The sequence below is a fragment of the Phasianus colchicus genome, chromosome 6, assembly GCF_987193195.1.
Source record: "Phasianus colchicus chromosome 6, bPhaCol1.hap1.1, whole genome shotgun sequence".
Taxonomy (NCBI): Eukaryota; Metazoa; Chordata; class Aves; order Galliformes; family Phasianidae; genus Phasianus; species Phasianus colchicus.
Window position 1 is genome coordinate 38,261,330 of NC_143441.1, and position 22,236 is coordinate 38,283,565.

General features: G+C 38.7%; 1 protein-coding gene across 3 annotated transcripts in view; it reads left to right on the top strand.

Moving 5' to 3' along the window:
- The window catches only part of WAC (WW domain containing adaptor with coiled-coil), a 55,063-nt gene extending 37,801 nt beyond the window's left edge, over window positions 1-17,262 (top strand). For 2 of the 3 annotated variants that reach the window (XM_031616067.2, XM_031616065.2), the window contains exons 9-14: window positions 703-825; window positions 1,840-1,988; window positions 5,781-5,899; window positions 12,385-12,571; window positions 14,434-14,561; window positions 17,061-17,262. In XM_031616067.2, the coding sequence (XP_031471927.1) occupies window positions 703-825; window positions 1,840-1,988; window positions 5,781-5,899; window positions 12,385-12,571; window positions 14,434-14,561; window positions 17,061-17,130 (776 nt within the window). In that variant the 3' untranslated portion in view covers window positions 17,131-17,262. The remainder of the gene's footprint in view (window positions 1-702; window positions 826-1,839; window positions 1,989-5,780; window positions 5,900-12,384; window positions 12,572-14,433; window positions 14,562-17,060) is intronic. The other variant, XM_031616066.2, reaches the window with a different exon arrangement.
- The last annotated feature ends 4,974 nt before the right edge of the window (window positions 17,263-22,236 follow it).

Here is a 22,236-nt window from a genome sequence, read left to right on the forward strand (position 1 = left end):
CACTAACTTAAATTCCCAGGCTTTTCTTTGGGTGTACCTGAGCAGCAGCTGTATTCAGTGCTGCTGTGATAGCATAAGGCCCTGGCTGACATGCAGATGGGCAGCGTGACTTCACCTTGCACAGCAGGGCTGCCCTCATCATGCACATAATGCAGAGAAAAATGAGAGCCTTTGGTTTTTTAACATGAAAAACATTTCTTTTTCCTCTAGCAGGGAGTTTCTTTTCCTCCATAATTGGTATTTTAAGTGTTAGTGTTTCTTGAATTGGGAATAGTTTTTCCCTCTACCTTCCTGAAACCTCTTAGTGAGCTGAAGTGATGCTGGTTTATTTCTTCACTATTATTACTATTTTTTTTTTAATTACAGTCATTTTTAAAAAGTTTATTCTTCTTTACTGTAATAATAAATTGAATAAATGTTATCTTTATTTATAAGAATTATAATTGATCCATAAGATTAAGGTGAAGAGTTGAACTTATTTTTTTTTTTCAATGAATGTCTTCAACTACTAAATAAAGGGCTTAATTAAACATGCCAAGCATTTATGAGATGAATTTATGTCATTGATCACATCATATCATCTGATCTGTCATGGATGTGGGGGAAAAAATAACAGAAAAGCAGTTTCAGACTGACTAAATACATTTAACAGTTTAAATTGATGTTCCAGAATTGTCAGTAAAATGTAATGTTTGCTTTTAGTTCTAACAGCAGCTGTGACACAAGCCTCTCTGCAGTCTATACTCCATAAAATTCTTACTGCTGGACCATCTGCTTTCAATATCACTTCCCTAATTTCTCAAGCAGCACAACTGTCTACGCAAGGTATTAAAAGTTATCTTTTTTACTCATATAAAATAGTGAAGTTGTATTTTATAACGGCTGATACAACTGAAACTTGTAGAAGCTGTTTCATGTCATATCTTTGGCCGCATGATGCAGAGTATGTTGAATGACTTCTTTTTCCAAAGATATAATATGAAACCTTTACTCAGGGAACCAGAAGCTGGCAAGTAACTAAATATATGTACTGCTGTCTTGCCTGTTGGGGTTTTCTTTGTATGTTAACTAAGTTAATACGAGCAGTGTGAAACGTGCATATTTATTCTGAACCTTTTTATAAGACTTAATGTTTTTTATTATATTAAACATAACTCTTCAGTATTTGAACACCCTTCTTTGTAACACTGTGCAACTGTGACTATTGAGGCAGGCTTAAATTCTTGAAAGTGAGTTAATTCTATCTCGTGTTATTTGTAGACTTTTGTAAGTAATTTTCAGCTTCTAAGCATGGTATTACTTCAGATGTCCTTAGTACATTCTGGTTTGTAACTTAATACTAGAAACTGAAACCAAAACAATACATGCAGTGTTTACATTGACTAGATAAGCAGTATGATACACATAGTAACTTTTAATGAGTAAAACATGAGGTTTTGATTGTTTTGTTAATTTGTTTTGGTAATTAGATGCTTAGAGTGAATGAATAGATTTCTAAGTATAGTGTTTGTGCATTCTCTCAGTTAAATTCAGTTGAGCACTCTGAAATAGAAATCACAAGTGAAACTAATTTAATCTCTTCAAGTGTAAAAAGGCATTGTGCAAAGGCTTCTTCCTTGCTTTCCACTTCTACCAGGTTTTAGAAATGAATGGGTTGGGGAAAATACAAATCTTTAGTTGAAGTTGTTGAATATTTGATTCTTCCAGTTGTTCATTCCCCCTCTGTTTCAGATGGAATCTGTTTGTGTAATATCTAATACACAATACCGTGAAATACTGGAAGAAAATCTATTTCACATTGAGATATGGTTTTATAAAAAACAATGTTGTTCTTCACAGCTCAGCCATCTAATCAGTCTCCAATGTCTTTAACATCTGATGCCTCATCACCAAGATCATATGTATCTCCCAGAATAAGCACGCCTCAGACTAACACCGTGCCACTTAAGCCTTTGATGACTACACCACCGGTATCATCACAGCAGAAGGTAAGCTCCTTTTGATTTATGGCATACTGCAGTAGGAAACCACTCAAGGTAATAGTATTAATGCTGTGTATTTCAGGTACTGTTACATGTAGAATGATAATATATGTATGTGTTGTCTTTCTCAGTAGGAACGGAAACAGCTGGAATCAACTGCAGTCAGTTTCTCAGTACAGCACTACTGTCTTGTAATACACTTTTTTGTTTATTCTTGAAGAAAATCTTGTACTCACTTAAGATGCTATCATGTCCAGTAGTAGTGTCTGAAAATATTACTAAGAGATCAGTGTTGTAGCATATTTAAAAAAAAAATAAAAACTTTCTACAAAGTACAGCTGATGCAGTTCTTTGTATTTTAGCCAATAAATGATTATTAGATTGAGAAAAAAATTCTTAGCAAGTTGATTTTCCTTGGCACAGTCTCAGATTTGGTTCTAGGTGTTTACAAGGTCACTACCATTATTTTCCTTTTCCTCCCTACTCCCTTTACCTTTGCGCTTTCAGAATTTCTTAACTGGATAAGTGGCAGGTCCTTCCTAGAGGTGGCACATGAAAGAAAAGAACGTTGTTTTTTTTTCTTTTTGTGATTCCCTCTTGTTGGTCACTGCTCAGAGGAAAGAATGTGTTTTGCTGTGAATAGCGTAGGAAGGTTAAGAAGCAGTTGGACACCTTGTGTAATATTTTATCAGTGTAAGTATGACTGTAGACGTTAGAATGGGAACAGTTTTGCCTGACTTTTTTTCTTCCTCCTAAAATTTGTTTTCTGCCTATTTTCACCCTTGCGTGTAGCTGAGATTCCTTTCTCTCAAAAGTCTGATATGAAGAGAACCTCTTACAGTTTGAAGGCCTTAAATACTTTTATCTTCAGGAGGACAGATTGCATTCCTTATTTGAATATAAACACCTAATTTTCTTATACTTGAGTTGTTTCATGGGTATGAAGAAAACAATTATTCCCATAGGTGTTTTTTTGTGATTGGCAATGATTTGTGAAAGCCTAATGTGTATTAATGTGTATGAATCCTTCTCCTTGTCTTTGTTTCTGTCCTTGGAGAGCATCATGAGTCGATGTGGTCACATCTGATGTCTAGCCAACGAGTACTGAAATCATCAGACTTGTAGCTAAGAAGGGAACGTGTGTGGTGTTTTCAAATCCTAGGATAAGAAAAATAATAATTGTGTGGGGTTTTTTGTTGTTTTCTGTTGGTTTGTTGTTTTTTTCCTGGTTCTTTTGTTTGTTTGTTTTGAAGTTGTTTACTTTCAGTAGTCTGAAGTTGGTCTCTTCTGGTCTCTGCACTCCTGAAATATGGATTTACTTTATAAAAGTTTTGGTCATCAGCTACATTGTGAAGATTTCAAAATCTTAATCCTTTGCAGTCTTCTGTATTGTCTTATTTGCAAGATGTTTATCCTTGTCTTATAAACAGCTTTAGTATTTATTGTAACTGCACAGTTGTTTTCCTACAACTGTGCAAACAAATGTGTACCCACTGCCCTCCATAAACTCCAACATTATGCCTGTGTAGTAGGTGTCATAGTGGTAAAGTATTTCTTCAGAGAAAAGGAAGGCAAGGCAAGTGCTCTAAGTAGGGCCAGTGTGTCTTGGTAGATCAACTGTATAATTGAAGTTGTTTTGGGGCACACAAGCCTTCCTTCAAGTTTCCAATGGAAGCAAACTTTGAGGCTAAATGCAGATTTGAGAAGAGTTGATCTGTGTTGTAACTGTAGCAGTGATGCCACTCCAGGATGGAGTGGGAGAAGGGTTAGTTGTTTTACGCTTTGTTTGCTATGATGATCTCTTCTTCCAGGCTAGGTTTTGTGATTACTTATAGTCACTGACTTGGCATCAAGGTTTTCACCTTTTCTGAAGTAGGGTATTGTATGTTTTATTGGTGTGTGTGTGTGTGTATATAAATATATATATAAAAATATATATATACATTTATAAGCTCTTCTGCAACTGATGTCTATGTTTTGATGAGCATGCTGGGGCGTATAAGTTGAAATTGCTCTATTTTAATCCAGCTTTCTTTCGAAGATTGCAATTCTGGTGTTTTGTGTGTTGTGCGTATTACATACACGAGAAGTTTTTATCCCGTCCCTCTGTGAAAAAGTTCTAAGTCCTACTTCTCTGGGGTATAAGCAGTAAAACTTTATTTTTTCAAGGGACCTTGAGTAACTTAACAGATCTTCTAAGAATCAGTAACACGCTTGACAGCATGAGCCTTTTTGAGGTTTGGTGCTAGCAACAGAGCTGTTGAAATATTAATGTGAATGGTTAGTCCCAGAAGTAGCAAATTCTGGTTCAGCAGCAGATAATTTTCCAGTTTTCAGTAAGAGCTTTCTTGATGTTCGTTGTAGTCACGTAATTACGTTCCGGCAGTCAACACCGAGATGCAAACTTTGGTTATAGCTCCAACGGGAGCCTGTTTTTGTAGTTAGGATTTTTCAGTCAGGCTAGCTTATCCTGCTCTTAGAACACAATGTAAGTTTAGTGCAGATGGGTTGCCGTGACAGGATGCTGTTCCAGAACACAGGCTGGTTGGTGTAGGTGCTTCTGTGCAGTAGGTGTAGGTAGAACTGAAGTGGTACCGTGCAGGCAGAGCCCGGTGCCATGTGGGCAGTTATGTTGGCTGGCTCTGGAGACAAGGTTACATGGGTTGTAAGTCAGTCTTGTTCCCTAGGGCTGCACAGACACCGTACTGCTTTTAAACTGAAGTTGGTGTGTCTGCCTGGGGAAATGCATGGGAAAATGTGGAATAGCTAAGAGAATTTGTAGCTTCTTTAATAGTGCTTTTTTTTCCCAATGAATCCTGTTTTTTTTTTCTTATAATAATTTTAAAATTGTGTTGGTTGTTTTTTTTTTTTTACTAGCTAAGGAGCTAGTTAGTATCTCACTTTAGATCTGCAAGGTGATGGTGATATCTGCAACTGAACTTCCTTTTGAAATTATTCCTTGTTAGAGCAGTTTCAATAGTTATGTCTGTTCACAGGGTAAGCGAAACATAGGCATAGATAGCAGAGTTTTTCATGTTGCACATTTCATAAAGATATTTAGCCTTTCAGAAATCAATTCATGAATTACTGGTATTCCATCTTCCTTAGCTGTACAGTTCTGTTGATTTCAACTGAGATGATCACTGTGTATTCTTACAGTAATGTTAATTTTTTTCTTTACCAGCACTTCTATTCAGACTGTTTTGGCTTTTTGTGATAATCTTAAAAGGTAGATTTGTCTCTGGATGTAGGTTTGAGATTGTATTAGTGTTTTGTTTGTATTTAAATAAATGAACTTGTGTCCTGAGTTTATTTTAACAGTGGCTGTCTGGTTTGTTTCACCAATGTCTGTTTCTGAAATTGAGGGAGTATCTGGAGGTTCTGATAACCACTAGCTGGTAACCTACACCATCTTGATGTCAGCAAATGCCAGACTTAAATTTTTGTCTATATGGCTCTCTAGAATCAGTTTTCAAGTAATAGGGAGGGAGAAAAATTATTAGCTTGATTTTTCAGGTGAGAAGGCAGGTGAGAGCCACTTCCTCTCTTGCACCTTCTTTAAAAAGCGTTACATACGTGGGAGGAGAAAGAATCTTGACCTCCAGATACTGTAACTTGAGGGTACATTCGTAAGTTACAGTTCTTCCTTTCATCTTGTTGTAGCTCAGAAATGCACAGTAAGCAAACAAACAGAGCCTCTTGAAGAATAAGAAACTTCCATCAACATTAAGATGTAACTTCCCTGTTTTCCTGATAGTTGCTGTGTAGGAAACCTAATAAAGGTTTTGAACTTTTCAGGTTGCTACTCCAGGAGTTAAACAAGGACCAGCTTCACAGTCAGCACCTCAGCAGCCTGTAATAGCTGACAAGCAGGCAGGTCACGAACCTGCCTCTCCTCGAAGTCTTCAACGCTCAAGGTATGTTGAAATACTTCTCTGTACTGTCTTGTGTTTCCGTTCTGAATCCATTGTGTGTGGATTCTTCTTGGCTTCTTTACTGACAGTACGGTTTAACTCTACTGCTGCTGGGAGGATGTGTCTAACATACCCTTACTACAGATCTCGTGTGGTTGGCTCCCTGCATTTGGATCACTTTTCAGAGTTGTGTTCACAGAAGCAAAATGAAATTCTTATTTCTGACCCGTTGTTCAGGAGTCAATTATAGAAGTTATTACTTGTATTCTGATTCTGAGTTTGGAATTTTTTATTTTCTGTGTAATTAAGAGATTAAGGGCTTTAATTGGCTTAGTGTTAGATGTTGGTGATGTCTTTCTGTAGTGTCATTTGTTGGGTTATTTTTGTTTGTTTGTTTAAAATCATTGAGAGCTTTTATGTAATGTTGGCTGCCTTAAACTTCATTCTGATCTTTGTCAGATGTCTAACCTAAAGCTTACATTTCTCAGAGGGTGGAACAACCAAACAGTGTGTCAGCTTCAGCATCTAGTAATTATGGATATTGCTGTTTAATTCTTTCTTAATAGTAGTACCAATGATAAATTAATATTTTGCAACCAACTAATTCTTTTTGGTAAGGGAGATAGACATTTTCTTTTAAGGAGTAGATTTTAGGGAACAGCTCCTAATCAGCAGACCCTCTTGTTCTTTGCTGGTCACCATTTCCCAATAGGCAATCTTGCTGAAGAGGGATGGATACTTTCTTGGGCAAAGTTATGGTGGATTGTAGTCAGTCTGAGGTGATCCTGGTGAGTGTTTTTCTGCTATTCCATACCCTCACCTTTTCAAGTTTTAGGACTTCCTCTTGTGGCATATATGCACTACCCACATCCAGTTATCTTCAGAGATCTGTTAAGCCTCTATAAAGCATTGCTGCACTTGGCATCAGCATTGTACTGGAGAAGGGAAGCTGAATTTGACCCAGCAGCTATACAGCTGGATCAGAAGGGTCACACAGGCAGCAGTGTTCCCTGTTTGAGTAGGAGAGACGCAGGGAAACAGTGCGCAAGTGGAGGAAAGTGTGCAGCCTGTTGTTCAAGATACTGTGACAGTATTTTCACCTAAAATCTTGGTAGTAGTTGGTATCCTGTATCTTTTAAATGGTTGGATATTTGTGACAGTGATGTTATGACAAGTGTGTTCATTTCTTTGGAAAGCTGCAAAAAATGGAGGATTAAGGAATGGGTTCCAGTGCTGTGAAACTGAACAGAAATGGACCAGTTGAGATGCAGATTTACTCATCTCCAAGAGATTTCCTATGACTGAACTAGTATAGAACAGCTTTTAACTTCACAGGAGAAAACAGTCACATTTTGGCTGCTTCTGAATCTGAGTCCCCGATGTCTTTTTATACAAATGAACAGCATAACAACCTAAACTGTGAACAAGTGATCCAAAAAGAGGCTGTGTCAATGAAGGTATTGCTTTCCTACACGATGCCAGTTTAAATATGGGTTCCTTGTGCAGAAGCTGATAACTGAGTTTCCTTTCCTTTGATAAGTATCAGAAGTCTTAAGTAAATAGAGCTAATACATATTTTCACCTTCTTTTGGAGAAAGTACTATCTAAGAAACATTGGAATGGCTATTTTGAAAGAAAAGACATCATAAAGTTAGCTTTTTTTCTAAGAGATAATTCCAAAGACATACTATAAATTATCACTACTTTAAAAATAGGACTAAATGAGTGCCTCAGTAGTTAGTCAGGATACTGATTTCTGTTTATAAACAATTGGGAATGTTTTCCCTTACTCAATGGAAAAACTGCTGCAGGGATGTCTTTCCTCCCCATTTTTTACATACTGTAAGATTTTGTATTTCCCAACCATCCTGTTTCCATGTTTGTGTACAGATGCTTTACCCTGTCTGGAAGCGTTTTATTGCAGACAGTCTGTAATTCATTTAGCAGGTAAGGGGGGTATCTGATGGTAGCGAAGCAATACGAAACCCAACAGCAGTTGTATCATTGCCGCATTAGTAGCGCCCCCTGCTGCTGACATAGAAGTACTGGGATATTTTAGGACAGTATGTTTTATTCATAGTTAAGATGCACGTTTATTTTTCAGAAGCTCACAGATTTTAGTTATTCCCTGAAACATTTGTGGTATGTTGAAGAGATTTCTATTCATTATGTAGGAGTCAAAAGTTGGGATAAATGAGAAGGCAAGTCACAGGGATACTTTGATTCCACTGCAGCTGAGGCTTAAATAGATATCGAAGATCACGTGTCAGTTCTACATAGTTAGTCAACATAGCCTTTGTCTAAGCCATCAATATGCTGATGCTGTATGGATACATAAAATCATAGAATAATTTAGGTTGGTAGGGACTTCTGGTTATGATCTAGTCCAAGTTCTGACTCAAACTAGAACCAAAAAGACCTTCGAATATCTCTGAAGAAAGGGATTTTGCAGGCTCTGAGCATCTCTTTTGAATGTTTGACTACTCTTTCAACTTGTTTCTCTGCCTCTTGGCTTATCACTGTGCTTCTCTGGGAGAATCCTGGCTCTATCTGCTCTTCCTGTAGATAGCTGAAGATATTAAGAAGATCCTTCAGCTCTTTCTCCCAGCCTCTTTTTTTTTTCCAGACGGAAAAAATCCAGTTCCTCTAGGTTCTCCTGACATGGCATGTGCTTCAGCCCCCTTATCAGCTCTGTGGTCCTCTGCTGGATTCCTTTGGTATGGCAGCTTTTCTTGCCTGATTTTGAGCTCCCTACTACACAGCACTCCAGGTACTGTGTATCTTACAAGCTCTGAAGAAAAAGAAGGAATGCTGTATTCAACCATGTTCTTGCTAATACAGCCCAGCGTATGCTTGGCCTGCTTTGCCACGGGAATACATTCCTGACTTGCATTTAACTTGTCTGACAGGGTCCTCAGGTCCTTTTCTGCAGACCTGTTTTCTGCCCACTCAGTGCCCAACCTGTTACATTTCTGTGGGGATATTCTAGCGTTGCTGCAAAGGATTATTCCACCTGAGCTGCAGGACTTTGCATCTGCCTTCTTTAAAAATTGATTCTTGTCTGCTCTATTCCCATCCCTCTGAATAACAATCTGCCCTCCCACGTGTTGACTGCTCCTCTCAGTTTGGTGTTATCTGCAAACTCACTGAAGATGCACTCTGGAGTAGCATCTGTGTTGTAAATAAAGACACTGAACAGTATTGGCCCCCCAGTATGGGTCAGCAAAGGACAGCATTAGCTTCTGGCTTTCACCTGGACTTTGTACTGCTGACTTGGTACTGCTGATTCAACCCTTTGAGCCCAGCAATTCAGTCAGCTTTTCATTCACCTTACACATGAAATATGGATGTGAATGACTGAGGAGTTAAATGATAAGAAAATTATGGAGAAATCATGTAAAAGGCCTTGTTGAAGACATCATCATTGCTTTTCCCTTCCTCTGAGGTTGGTTTGGTGTAAACTGTCCGTGCCAGATCTATGCTGGCTCTCTATTTTGCTTTTTAGCCTTTAATGTTCTTGGAAGTGGATTGCAGGAAGACTTGTTCCATAGGTTTTACAGTAACTGTGGTTAGGTCAACAGGCTGTAGTGTCTGTGCTCCTTGTGCTTGCTTTAAATGACTGTAACGTTTGCTTTTTTCCCCATTCTCAAGAAACTTGTCTTCTCACCATGATGCTTCGACATGATACAGTATCTCAGTCATACTTGCCAGGTCCCTCATTACCCTTTAGTGCATACTGTCTGGTTTAACTGCTCCTTAACGTATTCCTTTGCAGCGTAATACTTCCCTAGTTTTGATTCTGCTGATGCACTCAGACACATGAGGGGCCTGAGAGCAGACCATAACAGGAAAAAAAAAAAAAAGATTAAAAAAAAAAAAACTGAGTATTCTGGCCTTATTCATGTCTTTTGTCACTAGATTCCCTTACCCCTTAGAGAAGGGCAGCCCCACCTGTCTTAGTCTTTCTTTTGCTGCTCATCTACTGCCCTTTTTGCCCTTCATTTTCTTGGTTAGTTTCAACTCCAGCTTCAAAATTTAAATGCCATTTTTCCTCGTCAACAGAATGTTTCTAATGTTAAGTGCTTGCACTTTTAAGTGGTTGTAAAGTCGTTAGGCCAATTACTGAAGAGAATACATAGCAAAAAAAAATGCATATTTTTTCCAGTTATGTCATTTTCACACAACTTCTGCTGCCTGAAATCAGGAGATTTGTGTATATAATTCCAAGAATGCTACTTGCCAAATCTTTCTGCATAATTGTTCTTAATATATTAAGCTTTTAAAAAAGTCTGGGGACACTGAAAGGAACAAGGTTCAACAAAGGAAGTTTCGGAGTAGAGCAAGTCTTTGTTGCTGTGCAGCAGTGTGCTGTACCTAATTTGTAGACTGTTTGGGAAACTGCTGTACTTTGCAAGTATGAGTGATTAGGGCAAAACTCTGGGCGGTGGACTGTGAAGATAGTTGCACTGTGATAAGATGTTGTGTCAGTCCTCGGGTTACTTGAGTTGTAGTACTGTGTAGTACTTGCAGACTCTTATTGTGCTTAAGTTTGCTGCTGCCTTAAGAGGCTGGTGAGGACAGAGGCAGGCTGTTGTCATCCTGACCTGTCCTTGTCCATATTGACATGCTTTAGCTGGCACTATCCTGCCTCTTAGGAAAATGCAAGAACAGAGTTCCACTCTGTGAGTGGAGGGGCAGTGGGAGTGATCAGGAAAATACTAAAAAGGGATACAAGCAAGCAGAAATGTTGTTTTGGCAAGAGGATAGGGGAGTAAAAAAGGGCACATGCTGAAACTTCAGCTGTTATGCTTTTCCAGCCTGATTTATTGCCCATCCAAGGGTAAGTTTTTCTGGAAGATCAGATCACCTGGATAGCAGCACTTGCAGGGAAGAGACAAACCTTGGTAGTAGGATACAAGGCAATCACCTCAAGTTTCACACGAGGAGGTTTAGGTTGAATATCAGGAATATTTATGGAAGAAGGGCATTTAGGCATTGAGCAGGCTGCTCAGGGAACTGGAAGTCACCATCCCTGAAGCATTTAAGAGTTGTGTGGATGTCATGCTTAGGGACGTGGTTTAGTGGTGGACTTGCAGTGTTAAGTGGATAGCTGGGCTTTTTATGATCTTGAATGTCTTTTCCAGCCTGTTGGTTGTATGATTCTGATCCTTGTTTTGATGGTGGTGGAATTCTGTATTTCTGTGAATGTGGAAATTGAAGAATAGTGATGAATCCCACATGTACCACGACTTTGTTGAGAGAAGCTCACTTTTACCTGAGAGCTTATGGTGCACAAGTAAGGTGGAGGATGAGTACTTGTAAATTGGGAGTAGGAGGGTTTTCATGGATTAGTCAGTCATAATTGGTTTCCCAGAGATATGTCTCAGAAGTCCTCACCTCTTTTAGATGTTGCAACAGGAATAGGCTTTTATAAAGGGGTGAGATTCTTAGGAAGGAGCTTGATATGATTCCATACATGCGGAGCATGATGAGGTAGAGGGGAAAAATGTATTCCACAGTGAAGTGAGAGGGCACATATTAGAGGAATGTGGTTTAAAAAAAAAAAAAGAAAAAGAAAAACAAAAAACTCAACAAAAACTGTAATGTTGCTTGAAGCAGTGTCTAGAAGGCTAGAATACTTTGTAGATAGTGTAGTCTTGAACATGGTAGATGGCAAAAGACTGCAAAGATCAGCATTGAAGGGTTTTTTAGAAAAAAATAGCAGCATTTTTGATCAAGTATTATAGCTGTAAAGTAGATTTGGAAAAGCTGTGTATTGAATTGCTGTTCTGAAATGTGAAAGTGGGTTTGCTTAGATACCGGGATGTGAAGAGGATGATGAAATACTGTGTCCCAGATATGGAATCTTTGATTTTGGCATATGATGCAGTTAGTAACTGAATGTCTTTCATTCCTACAATATTTTTTTTTTTTTTTTGCTTCTGTGAACAAACTCTCCGGCAAATGATTAACAACTAGAAAAACAACAGTGTGAATGTGTTCCAGTAAAGCAATGAGAGTGTACTGCTGCTGTACAGCTTCTGATCTCTTCAGTACCCGAAGTGAGGATGTACAAAATTTAAGTGTCACTTAAGGCATCTGTGTTTTGGCACTGGTAAACGGTTACACTTGTAAAGTCCATACATAACTTATATTTTTAGACTGGGACAGCACTCTATGTGCTTAATAATTACTGTGACACTAAAATATAGTCACAACCTACATTTCTTTAAGTTAGGTAGATTAAAAAGAAACAACAACAGAAAAAACCCCAACAACCAGAAAAACTCTGCCATGTAGCACTCAAGCCATTCCCATACACCTAAGAGCTTTGAGGATAAGTGTTTCACGTTTGATATACCAGAAGTATTTACCTTCTGTTGATTTATATGCTTTATGTGGCTGGAAGCAGGGAATTTTTTGATTTAGTTTTTCCTCTGTGTTTACATGTTTTTAGATCCTTACTTCTTAACATTTCTTTTTTCCAGTAGTCAAAGAAGCCCATCACCAGGTCCAAATCATACCTCTAGCACTAGTGCATCAAATTCAACACCTGCACCACAGAATCCATCTGTACGACCCACCTGTTCATTAACACCTACGCTAGCAGCACACTTCAATGAAAACCTTATAAAGCATGTTCAAGGCTGGCCTGCAGACCATGCGGAAAAGCAGGTGAGTACACTTGTGCTCTGTTTCTTGAGGGAATGCTGGATGGGTAGCTTTTTTGTTAGTCACGTTGCTTTTTCTAGAAATTAAAAGGATCTTGAAGGGAAACATGCTGGTCCTTATCCAGAAAAAGGGAAGAGGTGGGAGGTTAGGCCAGACCTCCAGGTCTGATGTGTGATGGCTGTTTACCAGCTGAGTACTTTCAGTCTTGCTTCATGTTCCTGGCTTTTGAAATCCTCTACAATAAAAGAATAGTCATCATCGTAAATACTTTCTCTTACTGACAAAGTTTGATTGAAATTTACAAACAACATAAATTTCAACAGAACTTTTAATAAAATTTTTGTTATGTGAAAAATGTGAAGAATTAGGTGACAGTGTTAAACCATTGAAGAGTGATCCACAGTTTGAGTCACTGAGTTTGTTAGCTTTTCACAGTGAAAAAAGAACTGTGCCTTGTTTGTTGAATCCAGTTTTTAAGTTGATGTAAAGAGCTCAGACTGAATGTAAGCCTTTCTTTTATCTTTTTTTCCTCTTCATATACTGAAATCCATAAAATTCATCGTCCTTATAAGTACATGGTGGCAATATAGGGAAACTGGATGCATGTCAGCTACTTAGAATGTGTTATTCAAAGAAACCATATTGGTTATTGTGTCCAGTTGAAGTCCTTTCTGTCAAGGCAACCAGTTTGATGCTCTAGGTCAGATACTAATCTTACTTAGCCCATCTTACTTTGGTCTTCTGAAGAAGAACTGCACGCTGCCTCAAGCCTACATTGGAAGCTTTTGGCAAGTAACTTGCAGGATCAGTCTTGGAAGTGCTGTTTCTGTTGATTCCTTTTTGGATTTTTAATTTGTTGGCTTGTTTTTTTCCTCTATTAATTTTAAAATACGATTTTAAGACCTTGACAACCTGTATTGAGTCAAACCACCATTGCCATGAAATGTGGAAATGATGAGCGCAGTCATTTCTTGCTCTGGCTTTGTCCTGATGTTTGGAGATTTTAAGTTGACATTATTTTCACTGTGTACCAAATTGAGAATATCTCCCAGTGTAGAAAATACGAGTATATACAGTTTTCTCGGTCATTTTTTCCCTTCCAATGTCAGTAATAAATGGAAGCAAAACAGCTAATGCTGTGGAGTCGTGTACCATGTTGGATGCTCTTACTACTGTGCTGAGTGTTTACGTACTGTATTTACGTCACGTGAAAGTGTTGTTAGTAGACCAGTTTTGAATAGTCACACCCAAGTTAACTGGAGTCACATATCCAGTTCAGTGACAAGAAATGGTAGGAAAGGTAAGAAATGTGCCTGCTGTGGAGAAAGGCCATTCCTTCTGAATTTCAACATTTGCTCATCTCTGCTTGAGTAGTGGAAATATTGAAGTGAAGGAGTTTGTCTACAAGAGAAAACCTGAAGAGAGCGATGAAGCTTTTTTCTTCATAAAGTTGATGAAAAGAAAATGGCATTCAGCTGTTTTTCATTTCTCATCCAAGTCAGCAAGGCTCGGATGAGAAATGAAAGTTGGTCATGAGCCCTGTTGTGTGCCATCTTCAAGATGGTCGAAGAAAGGTTTGTCAGGGTTAAGGAAATCTAAATCACCCCTTCCAGCATCAGCCTGGCTTATGTAACATAGTCACATCCAACATCGTTCTTTTCTGATTCTAAGTGGACATTTGGAGAGCACTCATGACATTTGTAATGTACTTCTGATTTGATCTACAGTACATTCAGAAGTCACAGCGCTGTAGAAGTTACAGTACTTGCTGTTCTGAGATGTGCTCACCAAGCAGTCTTCTGGCTACAGCCTGTTGTTTCCAGTGCTTGACTCAAAATTCTGACTTTCCTATTTCACTGTTGTAGGCATCAAGATTACGTGAGGAAGCCCATAACATGGGAAGTGTTCATATGTCAGAAATTTGTACTGAATTAAAGAATTTAAGATCTTTAGTTCGAGTATGTGAAATTCAAGCAACTTTGCGTGAGCAAAGGTAAGCATGTTTGTTTTCAAAATAGCAATTTGGTGATTTTTAAGGTGGTATTAGAATTGCCATACTGATATTGTTTTGTCTGAGCAGTATTTACTGATGGCTTTGTAAGTATGCTGATGGTTAACAAAATTTGAAAGCTGTCTTTCCTGTATATGGCCTACCTGTTTTCTACACAGATACTTCTTGACAATGAATAGGGCCAGATATGCTTACACAGATGGAAAAGAAATATATTTCCAGATATACTAGTTTAGAATAAATCTATAATATCCTTCAATACGTGATTCAGAGGTCATAGATGCACATCTACATCTGGCCTTAAATGCTACAATTTGAATGAGACATTGGGTCTAAAGCTGGAACAGGTTTGAAGAATTCTTACTGATACACACTAAGGTAAAATTAGTGTTTGTTGGTTAGGTAGGAGATATTTGAGAAGGTCTTAGGAGTTCTTAGGGAAACAGTTCTTCAGGGAAAACAGACTTCTATTTCTTAAGTCAGTCAAAGAGTTTGTCATTAACAGTGTGGCTGTTATTGTTTCTAAAATGTTTATTCTTTCATAGCTTCGTAACGTAAAGTTACAATTCCTGTAGGATGTTTAATCAGCAGCTTTGTTTCTCACAGATGAAATAAAATGTCTTAGTAAACTCTTCTGTATCCTATAAGCAGTTTTATCTGACGTAACATCAGGTGTCACTGTTCAGCTTGCTGAACGGCGTTTTGTTTCCTGTACACTCTGTGTCTTTAAACCATCAATGGAAAATGATTATTCTGACTTTGAATCTGTGATAGCAAGTTTCTTTTGTTTTTGCTGCCATCCCAAAGATGTGGTGTAAATAGCAGTTTGTGGGACAAGAGGGAAGGCCTTCACAAAGTCAATATCAAATATCAAGCCAATCAACTTGAATAATTATATAATTATAATAATTATATAATTTGCACAGAATAGATCTATTTAAATTTGTTGTAAAACAGAACTCAAAGTATATTGTTTTAATCATAACAGCATACAATGTTTTAATTATGACAGCATACAAAATGACACTCTTGGCTGATAGATTTCCTATGCCTTCATCTTTTGATCTCAGTGTGTTTATTTTCAGTGTGTCTATCCTGATTTATAAATTTTTTACCTACTTTTCAGTAAAAAATTCCCTTTTAGTGAATCATAGAATGGCCTGGGTTGAAAAGGACCACAATGATCATGTAGTTGCAACCCCTCTGCTACAGGCAGGGCTGCCTGACCACCAGAACAGGCTGCCCAGAGCCACATCCAGCCTGGCTTTGAATGCTTCTAGGAGTGAGGCATCCACAACCAGCTGAACTAAGGATATATTTGAGAAGTGTTCAGAAAAAATCTGCTGAAGTGGATGTGCTATCTGTATCAAAATTGCTCAGGACTAGCAGAATATTTATGCAGTATTTCAGCTTTTTCTTAAAGTTTCTTCAGAATATGCTTGGATTGCACTTCAGCATTGGGAAAAGTTGCTACAAAGTACTCATTTCAAGTTTTGGGAAACTGTCTAAACTGTATGTTTGTTAATTGAAGCAACTGTTTATGCCAGTTCAGTAGAAGGAATAATTTACCTAGAATTGTAATTGATTTCTTAGTTACATGCTGTTGCAGCTTTTTTTCATTAGATGTCTTTTAACGATCGAATACTTTGAGGTAGGAATTTATGCTGACTAGAAGCTGCCTTTAGAATGTTTTTTCTTCTGCCAGTCACAGAGAGAAATGCTAGAAAGAAGAGATGCTGAGAAGAAAACTTCTTTGTTTAAAACTTGTTCACTGAACTACATATAAAATGAATTTATGGCTCTGTACGTGGCTGGTTCAAACTAAAATGCATCGGGCCATATTATGGAGATAATTTTTTTAGGGAAACAAAAGCATATGTAACTCTTCTGCCTGCACCGCTATCTAAATCTGCCGGAGTACAAAATCCTCCAGCATATGGGGAGGAAATAAGTAGAAAGGCATGAGGACAACAGCTTGTGTTTCTAATGGCATTGTGTCTCCAAGAACAGGCAAATTTAGATAGAAGACACGAGAAGAAATCTTTAACCTTTTTTCCACCGAAGGTCCTGGGGTTGGGCTGTGAACAGAGCAGCTCCGTGTTTGGTGAAAACTTCAGAGTGTTTTGAGTTGTACAGTTTGGAAAACTGCGTGACACAGATGTAATACCATTCTTCAGAATATTCATTGTATTCTTCTAGCGTGTCCTTTCTCTTGAAGTGAAGTTCAGATGAACAGTAGGCTTGAATGTCACTGTGTTTCAGTCATAATGAAAGTCAGCAAGTTAATTTTCTAAATCAAGGAATCAAGTAGTGCGGATCTCTGTGCACAGGGAATCTGTAGCTGATTGAATATATTAGGAATTAATTAAAAATATTTAAGTTGATTGATAGAGCTAAGAAGCTTGGCATTTTTCAGTGGAATTCTAGGCACATTCTCTGCATCTCTATGTGTATACTAATAAATTTTTTTTTCTTTTGCAGGATACTATTTTTGAGACAACAAATTAAAGAACTTGAAAAGCTAAAGAATCAGAATTCCTTCATGGTGTGAAAAGTTGTAAACAATTGCACATGGTTTTGAGTACAGGAACTATTAAACTGATGCCCAGTCTTAACACTTTTGAGCTGCATTTGAGTAGACTTTGGACCGTTGAGCTGGGCAGAAAAAAAGATGACATGGGGAAGGGGACAGGAGGGAGTCAAATTCAGGGGAAAGATACAAGAATGATTTGTAAAACCCTTGAAATGTAGATTTATTGTAGATGTATTCTTCACGTTGTAAATATGTTTTGTAGAGTGAAGCCATGGGAAGCCATGTGTATCAGAGCTTAGACATCCAAAACTAATCGATGCTGAGGTGGCTAAATACCTAGCCTTTTACATGTAAACCTGTCTGCAAAATTAGCTTTCTTTTTTTTTTTTTTTTTTTTAGTTAATTTATCATTCAGAAATCTTGCATTTCCTAAAATTCAATGCAAGCGCCAGGCGATCTGTGTCTAAGGCTGCAACAATTGGGGTAATGTACAAAAATACCATGAAACAACTGTTTCCACACTTGCACCGAATCAAGAGCAGTGCTTCTCCATTTCTGTTTTACAGAGAAATGTTTCTCATTTTCTGTGTTCCATTTCCCCGTGAAATCCTAAATCTGATTTTATCCATTTTTTTTAATGCTTCTAATTTTCTCTTTTCTTAAGGCACTGTTGCTATGGCACTTTTTCTATAATCTTTTCATTCCTGTGTACAGTAGCTTAAAATTGCAGTGATTGAGCATAACCCACTTGTTTGTATAAATTATTGAAACGTATTTCCATTTGCACCCTGTAAGAATGGACTTATAGTACTGCTGGGCATGTGTGCTGAAAGTACATTACTTGCTCAATTATAAAGAAATAGCCCAATGAACATGTTAACATGGTTGTGGGAGGGGAAAGAGGAAAAAAAAAAAAGAAGCTAGTCAGATGTGAATTGTATCTGTTGTAATAAACATGTTAAAACAAAGAAACACTGGTTTTCATTTCCTTTGGTCAACACATTAAATTTTGGTCTGTTTGGGGACTCTTTATTAGAACTGTTCTTGTTGAACGTTTTTGTACTTAAATAATTCCTCAAGGGAGGTTTTGTTTAAAACTTGTAAACAGGAAATTGTGTATAAAATATTTAACAAAATATAAAATTCAACAAGAATGATTTAAGACACCTCCTCCAACAGTTGTCATATGTTAACTCCTGGTTTACTTGTCTTGATATTATGACATTTCATTTCGAAGGATGTTTGTGTTGTAGCTAACTGTTCAAGTCTGGTGCTGACTGCTGTTCTTAACCATCACAAAACGCTGAATTTGTGTAATTGGAGCAACCCGCCATTTGAGAATGGTGGCAAAGCTCAGCTTTGTATATTGTTTCCTAAAGTATATTAAAAATAAAAAAGAAACTATTGCTACTACAAAATAAACGTGACTTTTTCTTTGCTTAAAAACAACAACAAAAACAGCAATGGTGCTACTGGTTCAATATTTGCAGCAGTTCATGTGTTATCATAGCTAGTTGAGTAAGAAAGGTTATGGGTGATGACATAGAAGAGAACAACAAAGGTATTGATGTGTGATGCTACATGTTTTGTTCTCAGAAAATACTGTCTTTCAGCACCAGAAACATCACTTGACTTTCTTTTGCTTTGTCTCATGTTTAATGACTTTAGGCTGATTTTTATTTGTTTTATTTTTTTAAGCAGACTTTAATTAGTGGAGGTTGAACGCCCAAAGCATTGTGAATGAAGTAAATGGAAATAAGCAACAAGAAAAAATAAGAACCTGTAGCTGTTTTTCACTTTTTAATCTAGTTTGTGCTTGAACGTTTCATAGTGTGCAAATGTTTGGTTTTGCTCAGAAACTGGGCGTATTAGAATCATGAATTAATTAGTTTTAATATATGTCATTTCTGCCGAGGGCAAAGCAACACAAGGCTTCCTCAGACTTAGATTTGCCTCTCATCCCAGCTCTTGGGTGCTCATGGTCCTGGGGTTGCCATAGCGCAGGGAGTGAGCGAAGCTGCTGGAAGTACAGGAGCTTACACCAGTGCATGTCTTTTGTCGTATTGCAGTTCAGTTATTCTCTGAGTCAGAGATTGCTTTAGTCATAATGGATATGTGGTGCCTGTTTCTTCATGGGTTTTTGTTGTCTTTTGGTAGATCACCTTCTGTAACATCCTGTATCGGCGAACCTCACAAGTTAGCTGTGTGCTGTTTCAGAACTCTGTGACTCACAGACATACGTATACGTTGGCTTATTTTGCAAAGAATGTTATTTTCAGTTGTGATAATTTTGCATTCCAGTTACACATCGCTCTCGTCAGCTATTTGTTAAGTTCAAGTATCTTTTCTCTTTTCCATCTTCAACAGGCATTTGGAAAGATTGGCTTTCGTAGCTGTAGGCACTGGCTCTGTTCTGACTTTCCTGGCTGTCTGCATTGCTGCTGCCATACTCATTCAACAGGAAATGCTCCTGGAAGATGCTCTTTCCTACGGATTTCTGCATTTTCCAACCAACGTGTTTTGGCTGAAGATCCCATCTAGAAGAAAGGACAAGGATTTTCTACCAGTTAGGGCTCCAGCTGGCTAAGGATCAGGCAGTGGCGAAGCATATCTGTCCACTGTAGCAACATCACAAACCCACCTGTTGTGACACTTAGAGAAGAAGCTGGTGAGTTTTGTCTCCCAGGGGAGCGACCTGACAGGCCCTGCTGGATCTCCTGGGTTGTAGAGCAGCCAGCACTGCGCAGCTCTGTGTATCTGACTTTGCACACCAGGTCTGCAAACACGACTCGAACAACCCGATCTTTCCAGGTGGTTTTTCAATACAGCTGACAGTATTTTGTTGCCTGCTGTGTCACACGTGCCACAGAGAATGTGCAGAGGGATACTATTCACCTCTGTGTGCAGCACCTTGCTGAAATCCCAGGATTTGAACTGAGTGCTCAGAACAGTCTTTTTACTGTGTTAAAAGAAAATCCAGTTATTTTTGGGTAGTACTGTCAGAATCCTCCATACCAGTGGATAGAATCATGTGAAGACCTTTACATTAATTCTGTTCCTCTCCTGCCAAGTTCTTACAGTTGGCAGCGTGTAGCTGTCTGTTGGTGTGCTGCCTTTCAGTGCTCTGATCAGCTTCCTTCTGCCTGCCCAGCCTGATCTGTTGTCAAGATCGTATGTGCTTCTTTGTCCAAGATTCAGCGTCTGGGTCTTTTTTCAGTTTAATTGGGATGCTCTCAGAGTTCAGCTGAGGTTCCTGTCCTGCTAGATGCTTCCTCATTAGCAGCAGAGAGCTTGTGTACCGGGAAGAGCTCTCTGGCAAAGTGACCAAAACCTGTGGCAGATGGTCCTACAGAAGGTGGATGTGCTGTCAGTCAGTCTGGACTGCAGGACGGTGCCAGCACGCCCTGTTGTCCCATTGCTTCCATCCAGGCTCATCAAGCTGCTGCTCTGTACCCGCAGAGTAAAGGCTTTTTCTTTCTTCTGTGTTTTGAACTGTTGGGGATTCAGTTCCCCCAGTAAGTTGTCTTTTTTAATGGGAAAGTTATCAAATTGCTGATAGCATGTCCCCATCTTCACTTGCTAAATAAAACCGCCTTTCTGCTTGTAATAGTATTGCCAGTAGAAGCACAGGTAAGTGGACCTTTTGATATTGTTCTTTTGTTAGGATAAAAGTACTCGGATTTCACTTGCAGCTAGGATGGTATCCGTGTCTCATTCAGAATATTCTTTTTTTGCATGTTTTGTTATCCCTTGGCATCTCTTAACAGTCAGAGATGTAGGGTGTAGGTGAGCACAGAGTGTATCTGACTGCAACAGGACAAGGTCCTGAGGGACTCCTCCTTTTGTTGCATTCATGCGTGGCTTCATCAGGAAGAATACCTGGTTGAGGGTGAGGTTTCACACAGTTAGAGCTCACATAGGGAAAGGTCTGTTCTTACTGCTGTCTCTTCCCTGCAGTGCACTCCCATTGCATCCGCATTGCCAGTTCTGAAGCTGGTCAGGGAGTGAAGCCTGAGCAGAAGGCTGTGTTATATATCTACTGATCTTGCAAGCTGGAAGGCCTGAAGGAGCCAAGCAATGGTGCTTGTCCTTCCAGTGATGAAGAGGAGGTCTGAATAATATTTGGGGCCCTGGCTCAGGTGTTAAGCCAGCACCTCTTAAAGCTCAGGGGAGAGTGTGTGGAGGGAAGGATTCAAGGCATGGAGACTGCTGTGTGTTTTTCTGAGGTTTGAATGCAGGTATGCTTTCACCTGACAATGTCATTGAAAATGTCACATCTGTATGTACAAATGTTTATCTGCCGCACAGCTGCAAAAAATAAAACAATCTTAACCCAGCAACCAAACTGCTGTACTGTCTTACGATTATAAACTGAACATGAATAAAGGCAGAATTATAAACCATGCTCTCCATAATATATTTCAAACAAAGCACCCATCCTGAAACAAACAGTGCATCCCAGTAGGTTTGGAACAAGAACAGAGGAGTGTCATAAAGGTGGCCCTGAGGTGCAGAACCCCCCTGCCATCTACAAGGGATCTTTTCCAAGCTACTTAGAATTCTAAGTGTAATTTGTATTAGTTTATTGAGCAGAAGGCAGCATTTTGGTAGCTGGTTCAGGGGTTTGCTGCAGTTTGCTTTTGTAATTTCACGTGACTGATCTTCATAATGTTGGTAAAGCGTAGCTGCTCTCTGAGGTGGTCTGACAAAAAAAATTAAAAACACCCCAGAGAATAGGATGATAAATGTCATCCCAGAATAGAATTCATTAAATGACTTCACACTGTGCATGCTGTCCATCAATTACTCCCTGGTTTGCAGTCTGAAAGCAGATGACGTTACCAAATGCGGATAGAAATACACGTTCCTCTCTTCAGGCAACCAACCCCCAGAAATACCTCAAACTCACATTCAGTATGCACAGCTGTGGGTGCTGGGTTCTGGATGATCTGGTAAGAAAACATCAGTACGTAGACAGGCTTAAACCTACTTTAAGTTTCTGAATTACTGGAGAAAAATTCAACTGAATCAACCTCACAGCACTGATCTGAAACTCAGATTATGAATGACTTTTAATCAGCACAGGAGTGTTCCACAGTGGCTTTATGGAGACTTCCCAGCACT